The following is a 17,282-nucleotide window of genomic DNA, read 5'->3' on the forward strand; positions in this document are numbered from 1 at the left end:
GAGGCTGGATTTGAACTCAGGTGCTCCTGACTCCAGGATCGGTGCTTTATCCACTGTGCCACCTAGCTGCCCCATAGCCATTCTTTAAGCAATGGGTTCACCACAGTCATTTGCAATATAAGCAAAGGGTTGGTTGTTTCCAGTTCTAGGGGCAGGGAATGAGATAAGGAAGTTTGGGGGTTTGGTACTGGACTTGTTTTTCTCTATAAGGTGCCTTTCCAGGGAAGGAAAAGAATGAGAGTACTCAATAGGGGAAAGAAAGGAGAAACATTTGCAAAGACACTATTCCTGTGTCCTGTCTTGGCAGGAGCATCTATTGTGCAGAAGGAGCCTGGAGCAGGAGGGCAGCTTTCTCCTGAATCAGTCACGTCCAAAGCTGTTGGCTCCATAGGCACGTATAAGTCCTTACATGTTATGCTGGGCCTCCTCCCTGATGCAAGTGGGAAGACAGGAGAGCTATACGTTTATGTATGGCTTAGGTTATAAGAATGAATATCAAGTATTGTACATGACTTAAAGTACTGTGTACAAATCCAAACTGTGAATACTTAGTAAAACCAGTTAAAGGCATTCTGCAGTGGTCATTTGGAGGCAGGAGGCAATCGGTCTGAAGGCCAGTGAGCCTTGCCCCAGTTTCCTTTCTCTGTAAGAATGATCTCCAGAAGGCCAGCACCACTGAGTAGCCAAGATTGGGATTTATATGGCAATGGTAGCATTTTCTGTCAACTTTGACAGTGGGAGAAAAGCACTAGGCTGCTGTACTTCCCTAAACTCGATCTGGCTCTGGGGCCAATTTATATCTCTCCTCTGGTAAAAGAGCAAAATAGTAGTTCCGGTGCTGATGACAACTCCTCCGGCTTGTAACCCCGTTGGCAATTTGGCCATCAGTTGTGTCAGTGCTCATCGGGTTCACTGGGTGAACAATCCTGATCCACGTGGGAACGTTTTATTGTGTCAGAGACTGTGATGCAAGAACTACCATGGCTGATTTTGAGGGACCTACCCTCAGGGAGAAAGCAAACATTTAAGCTAGCACCCCAGGGCAAGCATTCATTATGTGGTGCAGCTGCTATCTTTCTGCCTCCTCGAATCTAATCTCTCCAAAAATCGTCTGGCTCAAAAGATGCCACCTAAGAAAACTGCCCAAAAAAACCCAAGTGGGGGAGTTTGAAGTGCAAGCAAAGCTTCCTTCTCCTGCAGGGATTAAGGCAGGAGTCCTTGTGTTTCCCCAGGCAGGTTGTCATGCAGGCCCACCAGGAGCAGCTGGACCAAATGGCAGAACTGGATTTCAAGGAGGAGAGCTTGATCAGTCAGATGTCAGCAGCCGTAAGTATACCATGGAAGATGAAATGAGCATGAATCAGGCTTCCATTATGCCTTCATTCTCAGCAGGAGAATGAATGATCACTAGCTGTCAGCTGGCTTGAGGGAGTCTCAGCACTGAACTCGCCTTAAGAATTTTCAAGTTTGTAGGCTGGGCCTGAACAAGGACAGGTGCTTTGCCCATTAGACAGCCTTGCGATCAGTGTCTTGCCAGCCCCAGGCTCAGTCGTTGGCAGGCTTGGATTAGTCTCTGCAGGCTCAGAGCAGCCTTAGACCTCCCACACCAGGTCAGAGGATGACTAATGGCAGCCTGGTGATACCAGGGATGAAGTCAGGTAGACCTGAGTTCAAGTCCACTCTGGGTAATTTACTGGGCAAGTCACTAGGGCAACCTCAGTCTTCCTCAGTCTCCTCAACTGTAAAATGGAGATAATGGCAGCACTTCCCTCACAGGGTTTAATGAGATCATTATAAAGCGTTTAGCACAGTGCCTGGCACAGAGACTCTATGTAAATGTACCTATCATCATCACCGTTATTGTTGTTATTGTAGATCTGATTAGTTCCAGGACGAACAGTCTTGTTTGTTTTAGATGGAACAGTCAAGCAGGATCTCCCACCTAGCTCCCTGGGATGATTTTATTCCATAAGGATTCCCCGATCTCTCTTCCTTTCTCTTTGGGACCAAGCAGGGATTGGGGAGAAAGGAACAGAATGTCCTAAGGATTGTGAAGAAGCCAGAACTGGCTTCACCTGCTTAGCCAGCTCAGGCAGCTCTTTACTAAGATGTGTTGTGAGCTGCACACAACAGAGAACAACTAGCCGTCTCATTACTATGTCCTGTCCCAGGTCCTTTCCCTGTAGGAAGAGTCTAATGGAAGAAGCACTGAATTTAGAATCAGAATTTCAGCTCTGTCCCTTACTTGCTAAGTAACCTGGGCAAGTTACCTCATCTGTGTCAACCTCTTTCTTTACCTGTAAAATGGGGTTAATAATACTTAAATGAGGAGGCAGCTAGGTGGCGAAGTGGATAGAGCACTGGACAGGAGGACCTGAGTTCAAATTCAGCCTCAGACACTTAACACTTACTAGCCGTGTGACCCTGGGCAAGTCACTTAACCCCAATTGCCTCACTAAAAAAAAAAATAATTAATAATACTACTTAAATAACCTACCCACCTGTGTTATTGGGGGAAAAAAGGGCTTTATACACCTGAAAGTGCCCACACACACACACACACACACACACACACACACACACACACACGTTATTATTGTTATGAACTCCTTGGCATAGAAATGTGAGGTGAACTCATCCCTGGTGTTTGTTAGTTTAAACATGTCCGAGACAAATTCTTGTTTACCCTCATTAAACGATCACACCTTTCTAGTGGTTTGTTTGCCACTTGAGAAAAGGCAAGGCATATTAGACTATTCCTGTGAAGGAACACACTCGAAGGTACAGTGCTGACACCAACCCCACTCACAAGCTGCTGCAGTTGCTGTTAGTCTTCTTTCTCACAGTGGGCCCAGCAGTTCAGTGGATGCTTGCCCTCCTTACCAGTGATTGCAGGGGCTAGACAAACATTGCAAGAGGTTGGCTGCTAGAGAAGGGGAGGAATGAAAATGGCTAAAAATAGAAGAGAACCCTTGTCTTAATATCATGTTGGTAAGAGAAAGGATCCATATAGTTCAGCTCCTATGGGACCAAATCTCAGCTGAGACCACCAATCACGTTTAGATCAGTTCACTTCATGGCTGTATTTATGAGCTTCCAGTCTATGGCCAGGGCTATACAGTGGGATAGTATGAGAGAAAATATGTTTCCAACCCTAAGAGATTTCCCGTTTTGTTTGAAGCATTTCATATAAAGAGCTAAATAACAACCCAAGGCAGCATTTGATCAACCACCAGTAAATGTTACCATTATACACAATTGGGAACAGAATAATAGGGTGAGATGACGGGGGGCTGCAGCAATTAAGAATGTCACGTTTGTTAGAGTTTCAGTAGGGGAACTAGATCCTGAAGGATGATTAGAATTTAAATATAGAGTAAAGGCCACAGTGCTAATGAGCACACCACCTTTGCATCACAGTGAGGAGAGCAGCCTGAAGGTTGGGGGTTAAATGTGGGTGATGATCATACATAGCACTCTACAGTATGTTATGTATGTAAAAGCTCCTGTGAGGCGGGTTAACTCGAATGTTAGCACCATTGTACAGATATCCCAAGACTAGAAAGGGAAGAGTTGTTCTCCGGCTCAGGGCTTCCTCCAGATCCAGGGCTCTTTTCGTGACGTTTCCCACATTTTTCTATGGACTGTCCTTGTTTCCTCCCCTAGGATTTTGAAGATTTTGTGACCCAGCTAGATGAAATCATGGTCCTGAAATCCAAGTGTATCCAGAGCCTCCGAGGCCATCTGCAGCTCTACCTTGCCTGTTGCAGGCCTGAAGCTTCCTTAGAGAGACCATCAGCCTCTTAGAATGGAAGTTCCTTTGGAGAGGTGGAGAGGGCTTTGGGACTGGGGGAGGAACACCCCTGCAAACCATGCCAACAACTTTTATCCTGGTTCCTTTATGACTAGTGCACAATTGAGTTAAGGGAAGGCAGGGTAGAAGAAACCTGTGCAGCAGAGGTTCCAGCCACGTGGAGTAGCACCCTGCCTCTCGCAAATGAATCCTCATGCCCAGTGCTCTTGCTTTCATGTGGACCATGCTATATGGCAGCGATCCTTAAGATAATGCGGCGGCCTTTTTTATAGGGCACAAAATGTTACTGAGTGAACAGCCCCACCACACATCAGAAAGATGCTGGGGGGCTGCTGTGTGTAAGTGAGCAAGATGACTGGGAGGGCTGGATGCAGAGCAATTAGGGAAAGGAACTTTGTGATGGAAGGCCGCTAGAAGCTGCTTGGCCAGCTGCACAAGTTCTTTGAAAAGTATCTCTGATAATTAGCAAAAGTATAAGTGATGGACAGGAATTGCCTAGCATCTTTAATAAGAAGCTTGGACTCTAAATGTCAGCGTGGAGCAGGGGTTGTTGCACCATGAACTGACCAGTCCCTTTCTTTACTCCTTGGAGGTTTTGGCAAAATTGAAGTTATCAGTTCAGGTCCAGACCCCTCCCAAATCCCAGGGATTGGAGATTTAAGATTGGTTTGAGTTTTTAAGTTGACTGTTTAAAAAAAATTAGTGAGATAACATTACATTTGATATGTATTTAATTAATAAAAGAGGTCTCATTGCCACACCTTGTAGACTAACCCATCCTTTGTCCTCAAGTGGAAGGCAGTTGCAAGAGTATGCTTGAGATGTTGGGTTCCATGACTTGCCTTAACCATCCTCATCCTGAGGGTTACGTCTGATGAACAAAGTCTGGGTATGTGATGCTCATACTATGTAAGTAGACTTGGTAACTATGCACCCAGTGTTGCCTAACCTTATTATTGCGTATTCCTACCTTTTGATCCTTTCAAAAATTCTGTGAGTCAGGTAGGGCAAAGATGGTTGTCCCCATTTTATAGATTGGGAAACTGCTTAGGTAAGGCGACATGCCCATGGTCATACTGTGAGGCAGTGAGCTGAGACTGCAGAGCAGATCTCCTGCCTTCCACACCCCACACTGCCTGTCCACGTTAGTCCTGTAGCTGGGAACAAAGTGGGCAGCGACAGTCCTACTCCTCAGGACCGCAGTATGTACTGAAACTCATCCCAACCTGCAAACACTTCCTCTATGTTGAGTGGACTGGAAGTTCCTTTGCTAACTATGACCATGGGCTTATTATCTCTTTAAGCCTAAAGTGTGGCTCTGCATGTGGTTATGAGTATAGTTAAAAGATAGAAATATTGACTTGCTTTTAAGCAGTTTCATACTTTGTCAGATTGTTAGAAGACAGCAGCTATCAAGTGAATAAGCCATTAGAGAATACTGACATGGGTGCAGTTTTCTACATGGCTGCTATGGCGGACACTAAATAATTGATGCCCATGATTATGATTATGGTCTCACCTTGTGGCCCCAGCAGCTTATACGCACCCTCTGCAAGGTATTTCTTGGGTTTTTGGCTAAAACTGCCATTTCTATAGTCACTGGCACTACACAGTTTTGCTGGGGACTTGGTTCACTCCAGTATCTTGCTTAGTCAAAGTAGGGTGAGCCAGATTTGGGCTCTTCTGTTTGTCACTGATAGAGCCTGTAATGACCTTCCATAGCCCAGAGCCAGCATCTCACCCATCCTCCCTGGTCCATTTCACTGCCGTCCCCCACAAGTGTATTTTCTGGTCTATTTCGAGACTGTATGTTAGCCCATTGAAGGTCAAAGGATTATCAGATACCATCTTGTCCAGATCTCTCATTTTGAAGACAGAGAAGCACCCAAGGTGGTCACACAGCTACTTATTGGCAGAGTCTCTTTGCATCCCAGCTTGGTCCACTTACCACTGTCTCTGGGCAGCCAGAGTAAGTCACTCACCAAATTGGAAGAAGGGCTTCAACTAGATTCAATTCAGTAAACCTTTATTAGGTGCCTAGTGTGTACATAGCATTGGGGGTACAAAGACAAAACTGGAACCACCCCTGCCCTTGAGGAGCTTACAGTCTGCATAGGGATGAGGGGATAGAGACAGCCTGTACACAAATAAATATGAAGAATGTACAAAGTCATATAAAATAATCTCAAGAGGGAAAAAACATTACCAACTTTGGGAAATCAGGAAAGTCCTGATGCAGGAGGTGATCCCTGAGCTGTGCTTTGAAGAAAGCCAGGGGTTCTAGGAGGCAGATGGGAGGGAGGAGGAGGCTGTCCAGAGAAAAGCTAGAGAGTCAGTCTGGAGAAGAGGGTGTAAAAGGGCACAGTATGATTGTGGAGGGCTCTAAATGCCAGGTAGGACCAGAGGACACAGAAACAGAATGGCCTGTAAAGTTCTAGTCCAACCCTCTCACATCTTATAAATATATGAGGAACCTGAGACCAGAGAGTTGTCCAACATTAGGTGACAGACCCAGCAATTAAACTCCAGGCCAATGACTCCAAATCCAGTGTGCTTGACCCACTGCTTCCCCAAGTTTGTATTTTATCTTTTTTTTTTTTAAAATGCTGGGTCTCAGAAGTGCAGGGGCCATTTCTAGGCCTTTGATCTCACTGCTTGTTGGCCCAGGAGCTTTTACATGATCCTTTTCCTGCCTGGCCTGATTCACCCCTACTTAGGCACCCTTAGTGTACCCTTCCTGGTGGTCCCCTTGCTCCCAAGGTCTTACCATATTGATGTTGGACTTAGCTTGAACAACCAATTGGCTTAGCCCACTGCAGTTCAGCTCAGACCTCTCAAGCTCAAAGCCCCCACCAAGAGGGGTTGCACCATTACACCCTTTCCTTCCTCAGAGGTTTTGGGGAATCTGAAAAGTTGTCAGCTTAGGCCCAGACTCCTCATGATCCCAGGAGCTGGGATTACAAGTGTGGGTCACCACAACCAGCTAAAGGCAATAAGGACCCACTTTTGATTTTTGAATAGAGAAATGACACAGGAATATTGATTTGGCAGATGGCTGCAGGACAGATTGGAGGTGGAGAGGTTGAAGGCAGGAAGAGCAAGTAGGAGACACTGTAAGAGTTCAGGCAAGAGATGATGATGGACCCTTAAAGGTTAGAGATGGTTTGAGAGATGCTGTGGTGGAAGAATTGATAAGTTTTGGCAACTAGGTATGAAAATATCTAGCCCTCATATTTCTCCTGACTTCCTCTACCAAATTATCCACTATCAGCTGGCTAAACATCTCCACCTGGATGTCATACCAGGTGTATCTAAAGCATCATACCCAAAATGCAATTTATTTTTCCCCAAAACCCATGCCTCCCCAAACTTACCTCTTCTACTAAAGACCACCATTCTTCCAGTCTCCCAGGTTCACAACCTTAAAGTCATCCTTGATCCTTCCCTCTCCCTGAACCCCCCTATCCAAATCAGTTGTCAAATCTCATTGATCCTACCTCCACAGCATCCTTCACATCTCTTTCTCAACACTCACAGTCTGTGGTAGGCCTTCAACTCTTGTCTGAGACAGAGTTACTAGAGAAAGAAGGGCACAGCCTTGGAGAGTGTCCACTTAGTTAATGGGGGGTGGGGGCCCCCCGCGGGGAATTATGTAGGCAAGGAGTCTTGAGAGGCCAAAAAGTTAAGAAAAGCAGAGAAAAAGTTGTGTCAAAGAAGCTTGAGGCAAGAGTGTGTCCAGCAGATGATGTGATCAACAGTGTCAAAAATTGCAGAGTTCAAGTGTAACGAGGGCTGAGCAGAGCAAAAACCCCTGCACTGAATTTAGCAGAGATCATTGGTAATCTTGGGCATACAGCTTCATGATTGAGAGGTGAATAAACTGAAGCAACAACTGTAAATGGCTTTTCTTAGGAGTTTGGTTTTGAAAGGGAGAATTACAGCATGATAGCTTGAGGGGTTAACAATGAATGTTCTCTTAAAGATGACAGAGACCTGACCGTGTTTGTATGAAGGGAGTCTGTGGAAAAGCACACTGAAGATGAGGAAAAGAGATGGTAACAGAGGGCAAGCTTCTGGAGGAAATGAGGCAATGGGATTCAAGAGCTCAAGGTGGGGAGTCAGTTTTGGCAAGGCTAAAGACCACCCACCTCTTCAGAGAGTGAAGCAAAGGAGAATGAGGGACGTATCTGGATTTTCAGTTGTGGATTGGGACAAAAGAGGAGACTTGTGATGGCCTCTATCTCAGGAAAGCAGGTGATGTCTTCTGCTGTCAGTGAAGGAAGGAAGGAGGCAGTGTAGAAGTCTAAAGACAAGTTTGGAATAGTCCCTATGGAAAGTGATAGTGAATGAAAAAGGATAGAAGTATAGGAGTTTTTTTAAAAGCGTTTGAGTGAGTAAGTGTATATCTGAAATGTGTTCAAATAAGTTGGTAGTGAACCCCAGTCAGCACTGCCACCTGACTATTTGTAGGCTCATTCTACAGCACAAATAGGAAGAGAAAAGACAGGGAGTGGGAGTGGCGTGACTGGTGATGGGAAAAGGGGACAACAGATGCAAGGTAGCTGTTAGCATATGGCTGAACTGATCAACGACAGAGAAGGGAAAGGAGAGACCAAGAACAGAGAGGTGGACCAGAACAGCTCTACAGCCTTCTTCTAAACACCAAACATCAGCTCCTTGAGAGCAGGGTCGAACTTTTCTATTTGGATCCCCAGCACTTAGCACACACAGTGCTTTGTACATAGCAGGCATGTAAAAAATATTTAATTCATTAATTCATAGTAATAAAATTAATTAAGGTGCCTACTATTTATTTGGAAGGCACTGTTTTAGGGTCTGGGGAATATAGTCCCTGGCTTCAAGGAGTTTACTCTCTACTGGGAGCATATAATACATATACGGTTAATATATACTACAAAGAAAATTGAGACAGAGCATGAACAACTGGGGGAAAAGGAAGCCCTTCTTCTCCCCCACCCCCTGCCCCTGGTAATCAGGAACATCTTCATCTGTCACCTGAGCTGAAATTTGAAGGACAAGATTTGAGAGGTAGAGATAAAGGGGAAGAAACTGCACAGAAAACTGCTTTTGTTACTGCATTTAAGACAAGAGTTGGAATATGGAATTCATAGAACAGCTAGTGATCCAGTTTAGCTGGACCACAGTTCCTGGAGAGTAGTATGAACATTAAGGGTCATAACTGAATGTGAATGGGATAAATTCACCCATAAAACAGAATAGGTTGGTTACAGGAAACACATTTGAAACAGATGTACACAGGTAAAATAAGGGGATAGAATAGGATCTATTACTATGCTTCAATCATGATCTCAGAAGAAGGAACCACAAAAATGGACCTAATAAGAGATAAGAATATAAATTACATTTTGCTGGAAGGTATCAAACACAATGAAAGTCATATGATAAAGATGGGAAAGTAAATAGAACATGTAAGTGGAGAACAGGAAGTGGAATGCTAAAGAGTTTGCATTCTATCCTGTCAGCACAATAGTTTTTTGGCTTTTTTATTTTTTAAATAAGAAAGTGACAAGGTCAGACTTGTGTGTGTGTCTCAGGAAGATCATTTTGTTATATGAAGGACAAATTGGAAAGATGAGCCTAAAGAATGGAAGGAGAGCAACCAATTAAAAAGCTATTATATTACTCCAGGTCAATATTCTCTTAAATGCCAAGTCTAAATGGTCTTTCCATCCTAATCCTCTCTTGTTCATCTCATCTCTGACTGCTCCTTCTCAATCTGATAGTTCATCATTTAACATCAATCCCCCAAGCGGTGGGTGTTCCCCAAAGTTGTCCTGGGACCTTACTCTTTTCCCTCCATACTCTCAATAACTTCATCAATTCCCAACTAACATCTCTAAGCCGATGACTCCCAATTTTACACATCCAACTCCCATCTCCCAAGTTTCAGCCCTAGATCAACAATTGCCTGTTGGATATTCAAACTCAATGTTCTAGAACTCCTTAAAATTCAAGCTCATCATTACTCATCTTTCCCTTAAACCCTTCCCTCTTACCAAATTTTCCTATTTCTGTTGAAAGTATCCTTCCAGTGTTTCTGACTTGTAATTTCAGCATTATCCTGGTCTTTTCATTCTCCATCACCTCACATATTCAATCAGTTGTTCAGGCCCTCATCACCTACCTCTGAGATTGCAACAACCTCCTAATTGATCTCCCTTATTTATCTCCCAACTCCTCTCCATCCTGCATACTGCTGCCAAAGAAATTTGTTCTTAAATAGGTCCAGTTCTGACGTGACTCCCCTATTCGACCAATCCCAGTGACTTCCTATTGCTCTTCTAGGATAAAATAGAAACTGGGTTAGCCCTTTACAACCTTTGTTATTGTTCAGTCATTTCACTCATGTCTAACTCTTTGTGACCCCATTTGGGATTTTCTTGGCAAGGATACTGAAGTGGTTTGCATTTCCTTTTCTAGCTCATTTTATAGATGAAGAAACTGAGGCAAACTGGGCCACTTAGCTTCCCTTTACAGCCTGGCCCCAACCTCTCTATTCCCATTGTACATTATTCCTCCCTAACTCTGTGATGTAGCTAACCTGGCTTTCACTCTTGTCCTTATGACACATGCCTTTGCATTGGCTGTCTACCATACCTAGAATGCACACTTGCCTTTCCTCTGCCTTTTAGAGGAAACTCAGGCACCATCTTCTGCATGAAACTTTTCCTGCCTCCCCCCCAACTGCTAGTGATCTTCCATTCAAACTATTTTGTGTGTGTGTGTGTGTGTGTGTGTGTATATATACATATATATATATATATATATTAGCTTTAAAATTATATTGTATGTGTACTTGTCTCCATTAGGATTTAAGTTCACTGTGAGTAGGACTGTTTCATTCTTTGCCTAATACAGTGCCTGAGACACTGAGAGGCACTTAAGATGTAAGGTATGAACTAGAGGTTGCCTGTAGGAGTGGAGGTGGATTTGTGAAGTTAGAGGTAGAATCAACAAGATTTTGTGACTGGATGTGGATGGGCCAATCCTGGAGAAGAAGAGTAGAGAGGATGATGGAGTTTGAGAAAGTATCTGTAACTGGTTGTTTTCATTCGAGATGATGAACACTCAGGAAATATACAATAGGCAGATAAAAAGAGTGAGGTTAGAGCTAGCTGTGTTTTGTGGAGTCATCTGCATAGATTATGCCAAATCCCTGGAACCTCCAATGAAAGGGAACCCAAAATCTAAGTCAGATTCAGAGAATGTTATAGCTAAAAAGGCCCTAATGCCCACCTCGAAAAGTCTAAATGGCCTTCTAAAGATCATCTGGGAGTTTATGTAGATAGATTGAAGGATGATTCAGCAGAAGAAACAGAGAAAGAACAGGAGGCCTGTGTCAGAGAAACCAAGGGGAAAGTGTTAAGCTTAAGAAGATTGGTCGGGGCAGCTGAGTGGCACAGTGGTTAAAGCACTGGCCCTGTATTCAGGAGGACCTGAGTTCAAATCCAGACTCAGACTCTTGACACTTACTAGCTGTGTGATCCTGGGCAAGTCACTTAACCCTCATTGCCCCACCAAAAAACAAAAAACAACAACAACAAAAAGAAGATTGGTCAACATCATCAAAGCTGCAGGGAGATTAAAGACTAAAGAAAATGAATAATATTTTGCTATGCAAAGTCATTGGTAATCTTAGAGAGATCATAACTGGTAATAGAAGGCAAGCAGTCAAGCAATTGGGCTGTGTGGCATCTAGGTTATTACTCTCACTGTAAGCAATGTCTGAAAGACCAATATGGTGGTGTGTGTGTGTGTGTGTGTGTGTGTGTGTGTGTGTGAGAGAGAGAGAGAGAGAGAGAGAGAGAGAGAGAGAGAGAGAGAGAGAGAGAGAGAGAGAGAGAGATCCTGAAGATAGCCATTGGGACCATCCTATCCACTCTGGGTTTTTCACAATTAAAAAGCTCCTAAAGGCCTTAGAAAGATAGCATGGATGGGCTTAAATTTAGAACCTTCTGATCTAAAGCAAGGGTTCTTAACATAGGTCCATGAACTGTTTTTGTAAGTAACTATTCAGTTGTATATTTTGTTTTATGCTTTTAAAAACAGTTATTCCCTGAAGGAATAGACCTCACCAGACTGCTAAAGGGGTCCACAAAACAAGAAAGGTTAACCCTTTTCCTAAAGACTAGATAAAGGACAGAGCCCTTTCATTATTCACTTTCAGGACACCAGCTGAAATTTTGCCCAGGTTTATAGCATTGGAAATTTAGCCAATAGTTGCCATGTGAATAATGCCTACCTCCATTCACCTCCAAAGAGACAGGAGGGAAAAGCCACCCTCTGCTTCTATACTAGACTGAGGTAAAACTTGGGAGTTTTGGTGGGGTTTGGGGAGAGGGGGTTGGGGGGTCAGTGGGGTGTATTTTTCTTTATGCAGGTCACTGGCTGCAAAATAGCTAGTCCCAATGTGATGCAAATTCCAGAGGGCAGCACCAGCTAGGCAGGTAGTCAGTTGCTTTGTTCTCTTCAAGACTGCCAACCTTACCCAAGAAAATGACAGTGAGCTGGATAGAACTGGAAGCCTCCAGAAAAATACAAAGCACACCTTCACCTCTGCAGTTAGGAATGACTGGCTAGACGGGTGCTAAACCCTAGCCAGTTAAAGTAGAACAGCACAATTCTACCCATCAGACTGACAGGTAAAAAAGCCCTCCCACCAGCCTAAGGAAACCAATTCAACAGAAAAAAAACCTTTTAAACTTTTATTAGTAGTTGTTTCTGAAGAATCAAAATAGTTAGCAAATTACTTTAGATTCATCAAGACTGAATTTTTTGTATTTAGAGCTTTAACAATGTACAACATAATACAAAACAAACCAAAGAGACGGATTTCTATTACTAGATGTTACCAAATGTATCATTCTAAAGTAGTGAGTCTATTCCCCAAGAATGATGTGGAAAGTAAAACAAAATTGTGAGTTAGGGCTGGGGTAATGAATTGTGGGCTTATTCCCCCAACCTCATTTGAAAGTGCTCGCCAAAAAAAAAAAAAAAAATCCTGTTTCACAATGAATATTAAAGTGTCAATTGAACAATTTCCTGGAACTGGGAACTTAAAACCTGGGGAAGGTTGTCAAGGGCTGGAGTTCGATGCCCTGCTCCAACAAGATCCAGGATTTAGCCAAGCACAATGGCCACCTGGCATAGAAGGGGCAGAACAGAGCCCAAATTCGATGGCATTCTTCATGCCTTTAAAAGTTTAGGAACCAGTGTTACACTAAGTTAGATTCTAACATAGAATTCATTTTAAGAGGAAAAAAAAAGTAAAATCAACACCCTAAAACCCCTTTCCATTGCACTAGATATGGATTTCTGTTCAAGCAGTCTAACAGGGATGTTTTGGTCAAACACATGACATTCAAAGCAGCACTGACTACCTCAGAGTCTCTCTCAGAGGGAACTCCAGAACACCCCTGTATCTCCTGCTCATGGCAAGGGTGAGAACACACCAACAAAGTTTGGTCTTGAATATATGTACAGTCCCCCAGAAAAACCAGGGCCAGGCTGGGAAGGGCACTTCTCAAAATACAAATAAAATTAATTGGATGGGTTGGGGGGCCGCAGAGCTTAGAGGTCCCAACATTCCTTGTACGTTACCTTCTTCCTCCCTGTTCGTACAGGGATCAAGACTCTCACACAGATCAATGTGTGGTGATAAGTCTCCAAAAGGTACAGAAGTATTCTTCCTGTCTCTTCCCCTCCCACCCCCAAAAACAATAACAACAAACCCAAAACAACATTCTCTCTTCTTCCTAAGGAGAGTGTGAAGCCACTGGAGGGGGAGGGGGCCTCCAGAGACTGGTGGGAATACTTGGGGCCTCCCAGAGGGAGAGATGCTTTGTGGCAGGGTGGAGATGGGCTGGGGGCCTGTTCTCAGCTGGCTCCTGCCCGAGCCATGAGGTCTTCCAATGCATTGTCCTGGTCGTTGTTGTGTAATAATAAAACTTCCTTAATGTCTTTCAGTTCAAAGCCCATTTCCTTAAATTTGCTCATTAACTGAAGAAATTCTGTTGTCTGAAAGAGAAATGGGAGAAAGAGAAAGGTTAAACAAGCCAAAGAGCCCAGCACCACAGATCCCAGAGGGAGCATCAAGATAGAATTTGGAATCATAGGTTTGCTTAGGGGCCACGGAAGAAAGGTCACCTAATAGTTCCAGCACATTCCCTGGCTCCAGTTAAGTCCAGGCAGGTGAGGTGAGACAAGAAGCTTTAGTATGAGTGGTTAGACAAAGTCATATGGGAGGGGGGCCAGCGCTGGAGTTTATCTCCCTCACCCAGCAGTCCTTTAACATCCCTCTGAAGCATTCCTACAACTTCTAGGCCCAAGTCATAAGAATGAATATATCTGCGACTCACAAATTGCTGCTGCTAGGACATTTCTCAGAATATCTGGCATGAAGCAGTCTAGGAAAAGGCAGTCTTCCACACTTACAGGCTCTGAAGCACCACCCACCCTCAAATCTTCTGAATCTCTATCACCCCCAAAAGCAACTGCAACTCTCCCTTTCCCTCTTATCTCTGGCTAAAAGTCCTTTGACCAAGATTATTCCTCATTTTTAACCCTCCTTGAGAAACCATATCCTCCTTAGTTCTGTCACGACAGAAACAAACCTATATTTTGATAGCAGGAGGCTGCAGAGAGACAGAGGTCTCTTTTTTACTCACACCCCTGGCCCTAACCATACCATCACTCCTTTGGCAAACTATTGACTCAGTCTCCAACTGCCACAAACTGGCTTAGAAAGGGAAGAAGAGTGGGGAGTTCAAGATTCCAAGGGATTGTAGTGGTTGAGACTCTATGAAATCAATTCCAGGAATTCCTAGTCCCTGGCCAACCACAGCTAACATCTCTCTCTATGGGATTCTCTTATCCCTGCCCCAAATCCCATACACAAACCACCAGTCTCACCTTTTCTTCTGAACACTGGTACGTTTCCAAAGCTTCTTCTACCAGAATGGGATCAAATCCCTTTTCACAGAGCTGTCCATGTGCAAACAAATAGTCAAGAACCTAAGAAAAACAACAAAGAGTCAGTTCTCTGCCTTGAGCAGGTCCTGAGGTTCTACAATCATTTCAGTATGGCCCTCACAGAAACAACTAAATCCAGTTCCCCCGTTCTCTTATTTCCCAGAAGAAAAATGGGGAAGTAGGGAGTATGAGAGCTCACTGAATACATCTAACTAGCATGAATCCAAAGACTAGCATTACTGGGGGAAACAGTTGTAATCAGAAAGAGAACTATAACGATCCAGCCCTGCTCAACCATAACTGGAAACTTGGCCCAGCCTATTGTATCGTTTGCCCCTAGTCCAATGCATCTTGCTGCAAGTGGATAGGAGTTGCTGGTACCTATCTTCTATCTTAAACGGTTTCCTCTATCAGCCCTATCCCCACCTATATTTTTCTCAAGCATAGGACACCAGAATCAGGCCTCCTATGAACCTCTAGGGGGGGCGCGGTGAAGACCACCACTTTCAAATAACTAGTGAGTCTGTGGAACTGAGGGCAGGGTGAAGAACTTGCCTATTTCAGTTTGTGGTTCCTGAACTCAGAGCAGTGACTGAAGGGGAGGATGTTAGCTCAGTTAACAAGGAACCTGCACTCCAAATGCATGTCAAGCATAAAATACAGTCTGTACTATAGTCCTACCCCCTTTCCTATGCTCTAGCCTCTCACCTGCTCTATATTTTCTCCTTTCTTCTTCATGGCTTTCAACACACAATCATATGAGTAGCCCATGTTGACCACTGTCTCCAGACACTGCCGCTCACTGGGGGACAGTGCTTGCAGGTCCGAATAGGTTGGTGTACTTGAACCCTGGGGACAGCTGGGGGTGTTGGGCACTTGCGATGTCCTGACATTGTGAGGCGTGACCTGGTGGTGGAGAAACATGCAGGGTTATGCTAGGAGTGGAATTGTGGGCTATATAAACAACATTCTGGACAAATAGAAAGACATGAGAGGAGGCCATGCCTAATGCAGACTGCTTCCGTCATTACCCTTACCCCACAGTCCATGACCAAGAATACAGTTACTGAAGTGCCTGCTCAGGGGAAAGGGATCAGTCTGCACAGTGGAATCCAACCAAGAGAAGGAAAATGAGATAAAGACTTGAGACAGAAGTGGGAAAATTCAGTTTCAAACTAAGCTATCTTTTGAAATTCTAAACGAGCCAAAGTAAATAGGAATGAAATTGTAGGACTATAGTATTTATATCCCAAAGGAACCTTAGGGTAGACTTTTCCAAAATGTAGTAAAAAAAAAAATCTGGTAGAGTTAGCTGGTTCCTATGTTCAAGCCAGCTAACACTATTTTCAGTTGGCATTGACTGTATTACCAGCATTATTATCAAAATGACTTAAGTATCTGCTCTCTGACATACAAACGTTTTACAAACTTCACTGCTTCACAGTTTTCAGGGGAAAAGTCTGGGGCTTCAAAGTGACCCGGAGCACACAGAGTAAGTTAACCAGAACAGGGACAATGATGGAGAACCAGAAAGGACCTCAGTGGTCATTTAGTCCAGTTCATACAAGAAAGGAACCCCCACTATGACATACCCAACAAGTGGTTATTAAGTGTCTGTCCGAAGGAAGAGTGGGAAGAGGGAACCCAGCCCTTGTTTACACAACACATTCCCCTTTTATGCACCTCCTCTGCTAACAAGGAAGTTCTTATCAGGCTTTTCCTGACAATAAGCTTAAATCTGCCTCTTTGAAGCTTGCACTCTGCTCCTGATTCTGCTGAGGCCAAAGTGAACCAACAAATCCAGTCCCCTCTCCACGCTACTGCCCTTCAAATCCTTGTCCTTCCCCTCCCCAAGTCTTCTGCAGGCTAAAACTTTCCAGTTCCTTCTCGAGGGCAAAAGAGATGCCAACATCTTGGCTAAATTCCTACTTACTTTTAAAACAATTCATACAAGTGCAACTCCAACTGAAACTAAGACAAATCTCTCAGGACCAAGATTCCCTGTCTCTAAAGGTGACCATCCCATTAACTTGGTCGCATACACACAGAGACACAAAGGACTGTTAGCTCAGAACCTATGCTCAACCCTAGAAAGACAGGCCTAGGTGGACAAGCTGAGCAATGGGTCTAGGAGAATGAGTGGAGTTCAATCTGTCAGGAGCTAGAATATGAACTCTTAAGACTGGTTCTGTCTACTACTCCCTGCAGGATGGAAAGGTCCCCCAAAACAGTTAATATTCTCTACCTTACCACAATTTGGTTTGTTCATGACTTTCAATATAATCATTCCCCACCTGCTCCTCCCTCTGCAGTTGAGAAAGGAAATAATTATACAGTGCTTTACAGTTTGCAAAATGTACATGCACACACTTTTTTTAAAGAGAGGAGACCTGGGATAGCTAGGTGGCACAGTGGATAAAAGTACTGACCTTGGATTCAGGAGGACCTGAGTTCA

General features: G+C 44.0%; 2 protein-coding genes across 5 annotated transcripts in view; one reads left to right on the plus strand and one right to left on the minus strand.

Moving 5' to 3' along the window:
• KIF24 (kinesin family member 24) overlaps positions 1–4,511 on the plus strand; it is a 56,372-nt gene extending 51,861 nt beyond the window's left edge. Inside the window, exons 12-13 of the mRNA XM_044002991.1 lie at positions 1,233–1,326; positions 3,667–4,511. Coding sequence (XP_043858926.1) covers positions 1,233–1,326; positions 3,667–3,807 — 235 coding nt within the window. The 3' untranslated portion in view covers positions 3,808–4,511. The remainder of the gene's footprint in view (positions 1–1,232; positions 1,327–3,666) is intronic.
• An 8,036-nt stretch (positions 4,512–12,547) lies between these two features.
• The window catches only part of UBAP1 (ubiquitin associated protein 1), a 66,380-nt gene continuing 61,645 nt past the window's right edge, over positions 12,548–17,282 (minus strand). For 3 of the 4 annotated variants that reach the window (XM_044003003.1, XM_044003013.1, XM_044003031.1), the window contains 3 exons: positions 15,536–15,733; positions 14,768–14,869; positions 12,548–13,873 (listed from right to left, as the gene is read on the minus strand). In XM_044003003.1, coding sequence (XP_043858938.1) covers positions 13,733–13,873; positions 14,768–14,869; positions 15,536–15,733 — 441 coding nt within the window. In that variant the 3' untranslated portion in view covers positions 12,548–13,732. The remainder of the gene's footprint in view (positions 13,874–14,767; positions 14,870–15,535; positions 15,734–17,282) is intronic. The other variant, XM_044003021.1, reaches the window with a different exon arrangement.

Source organism: Dromiciops gliroides, chromosome 1 (assembly GCF_019393635.1).
Source record: "Dromiciops gliroides isolate mDroGli1 chromosome 1, mDroGli1.pri, whole genome shotgun sequence".
Taxonomy (NCBI): Eukaryota; Metazoa; Chordata; class Mammalia; order Microbiotheria; family Microbiotheriidae; genus Dromiciops; species Dromiciops gliroides.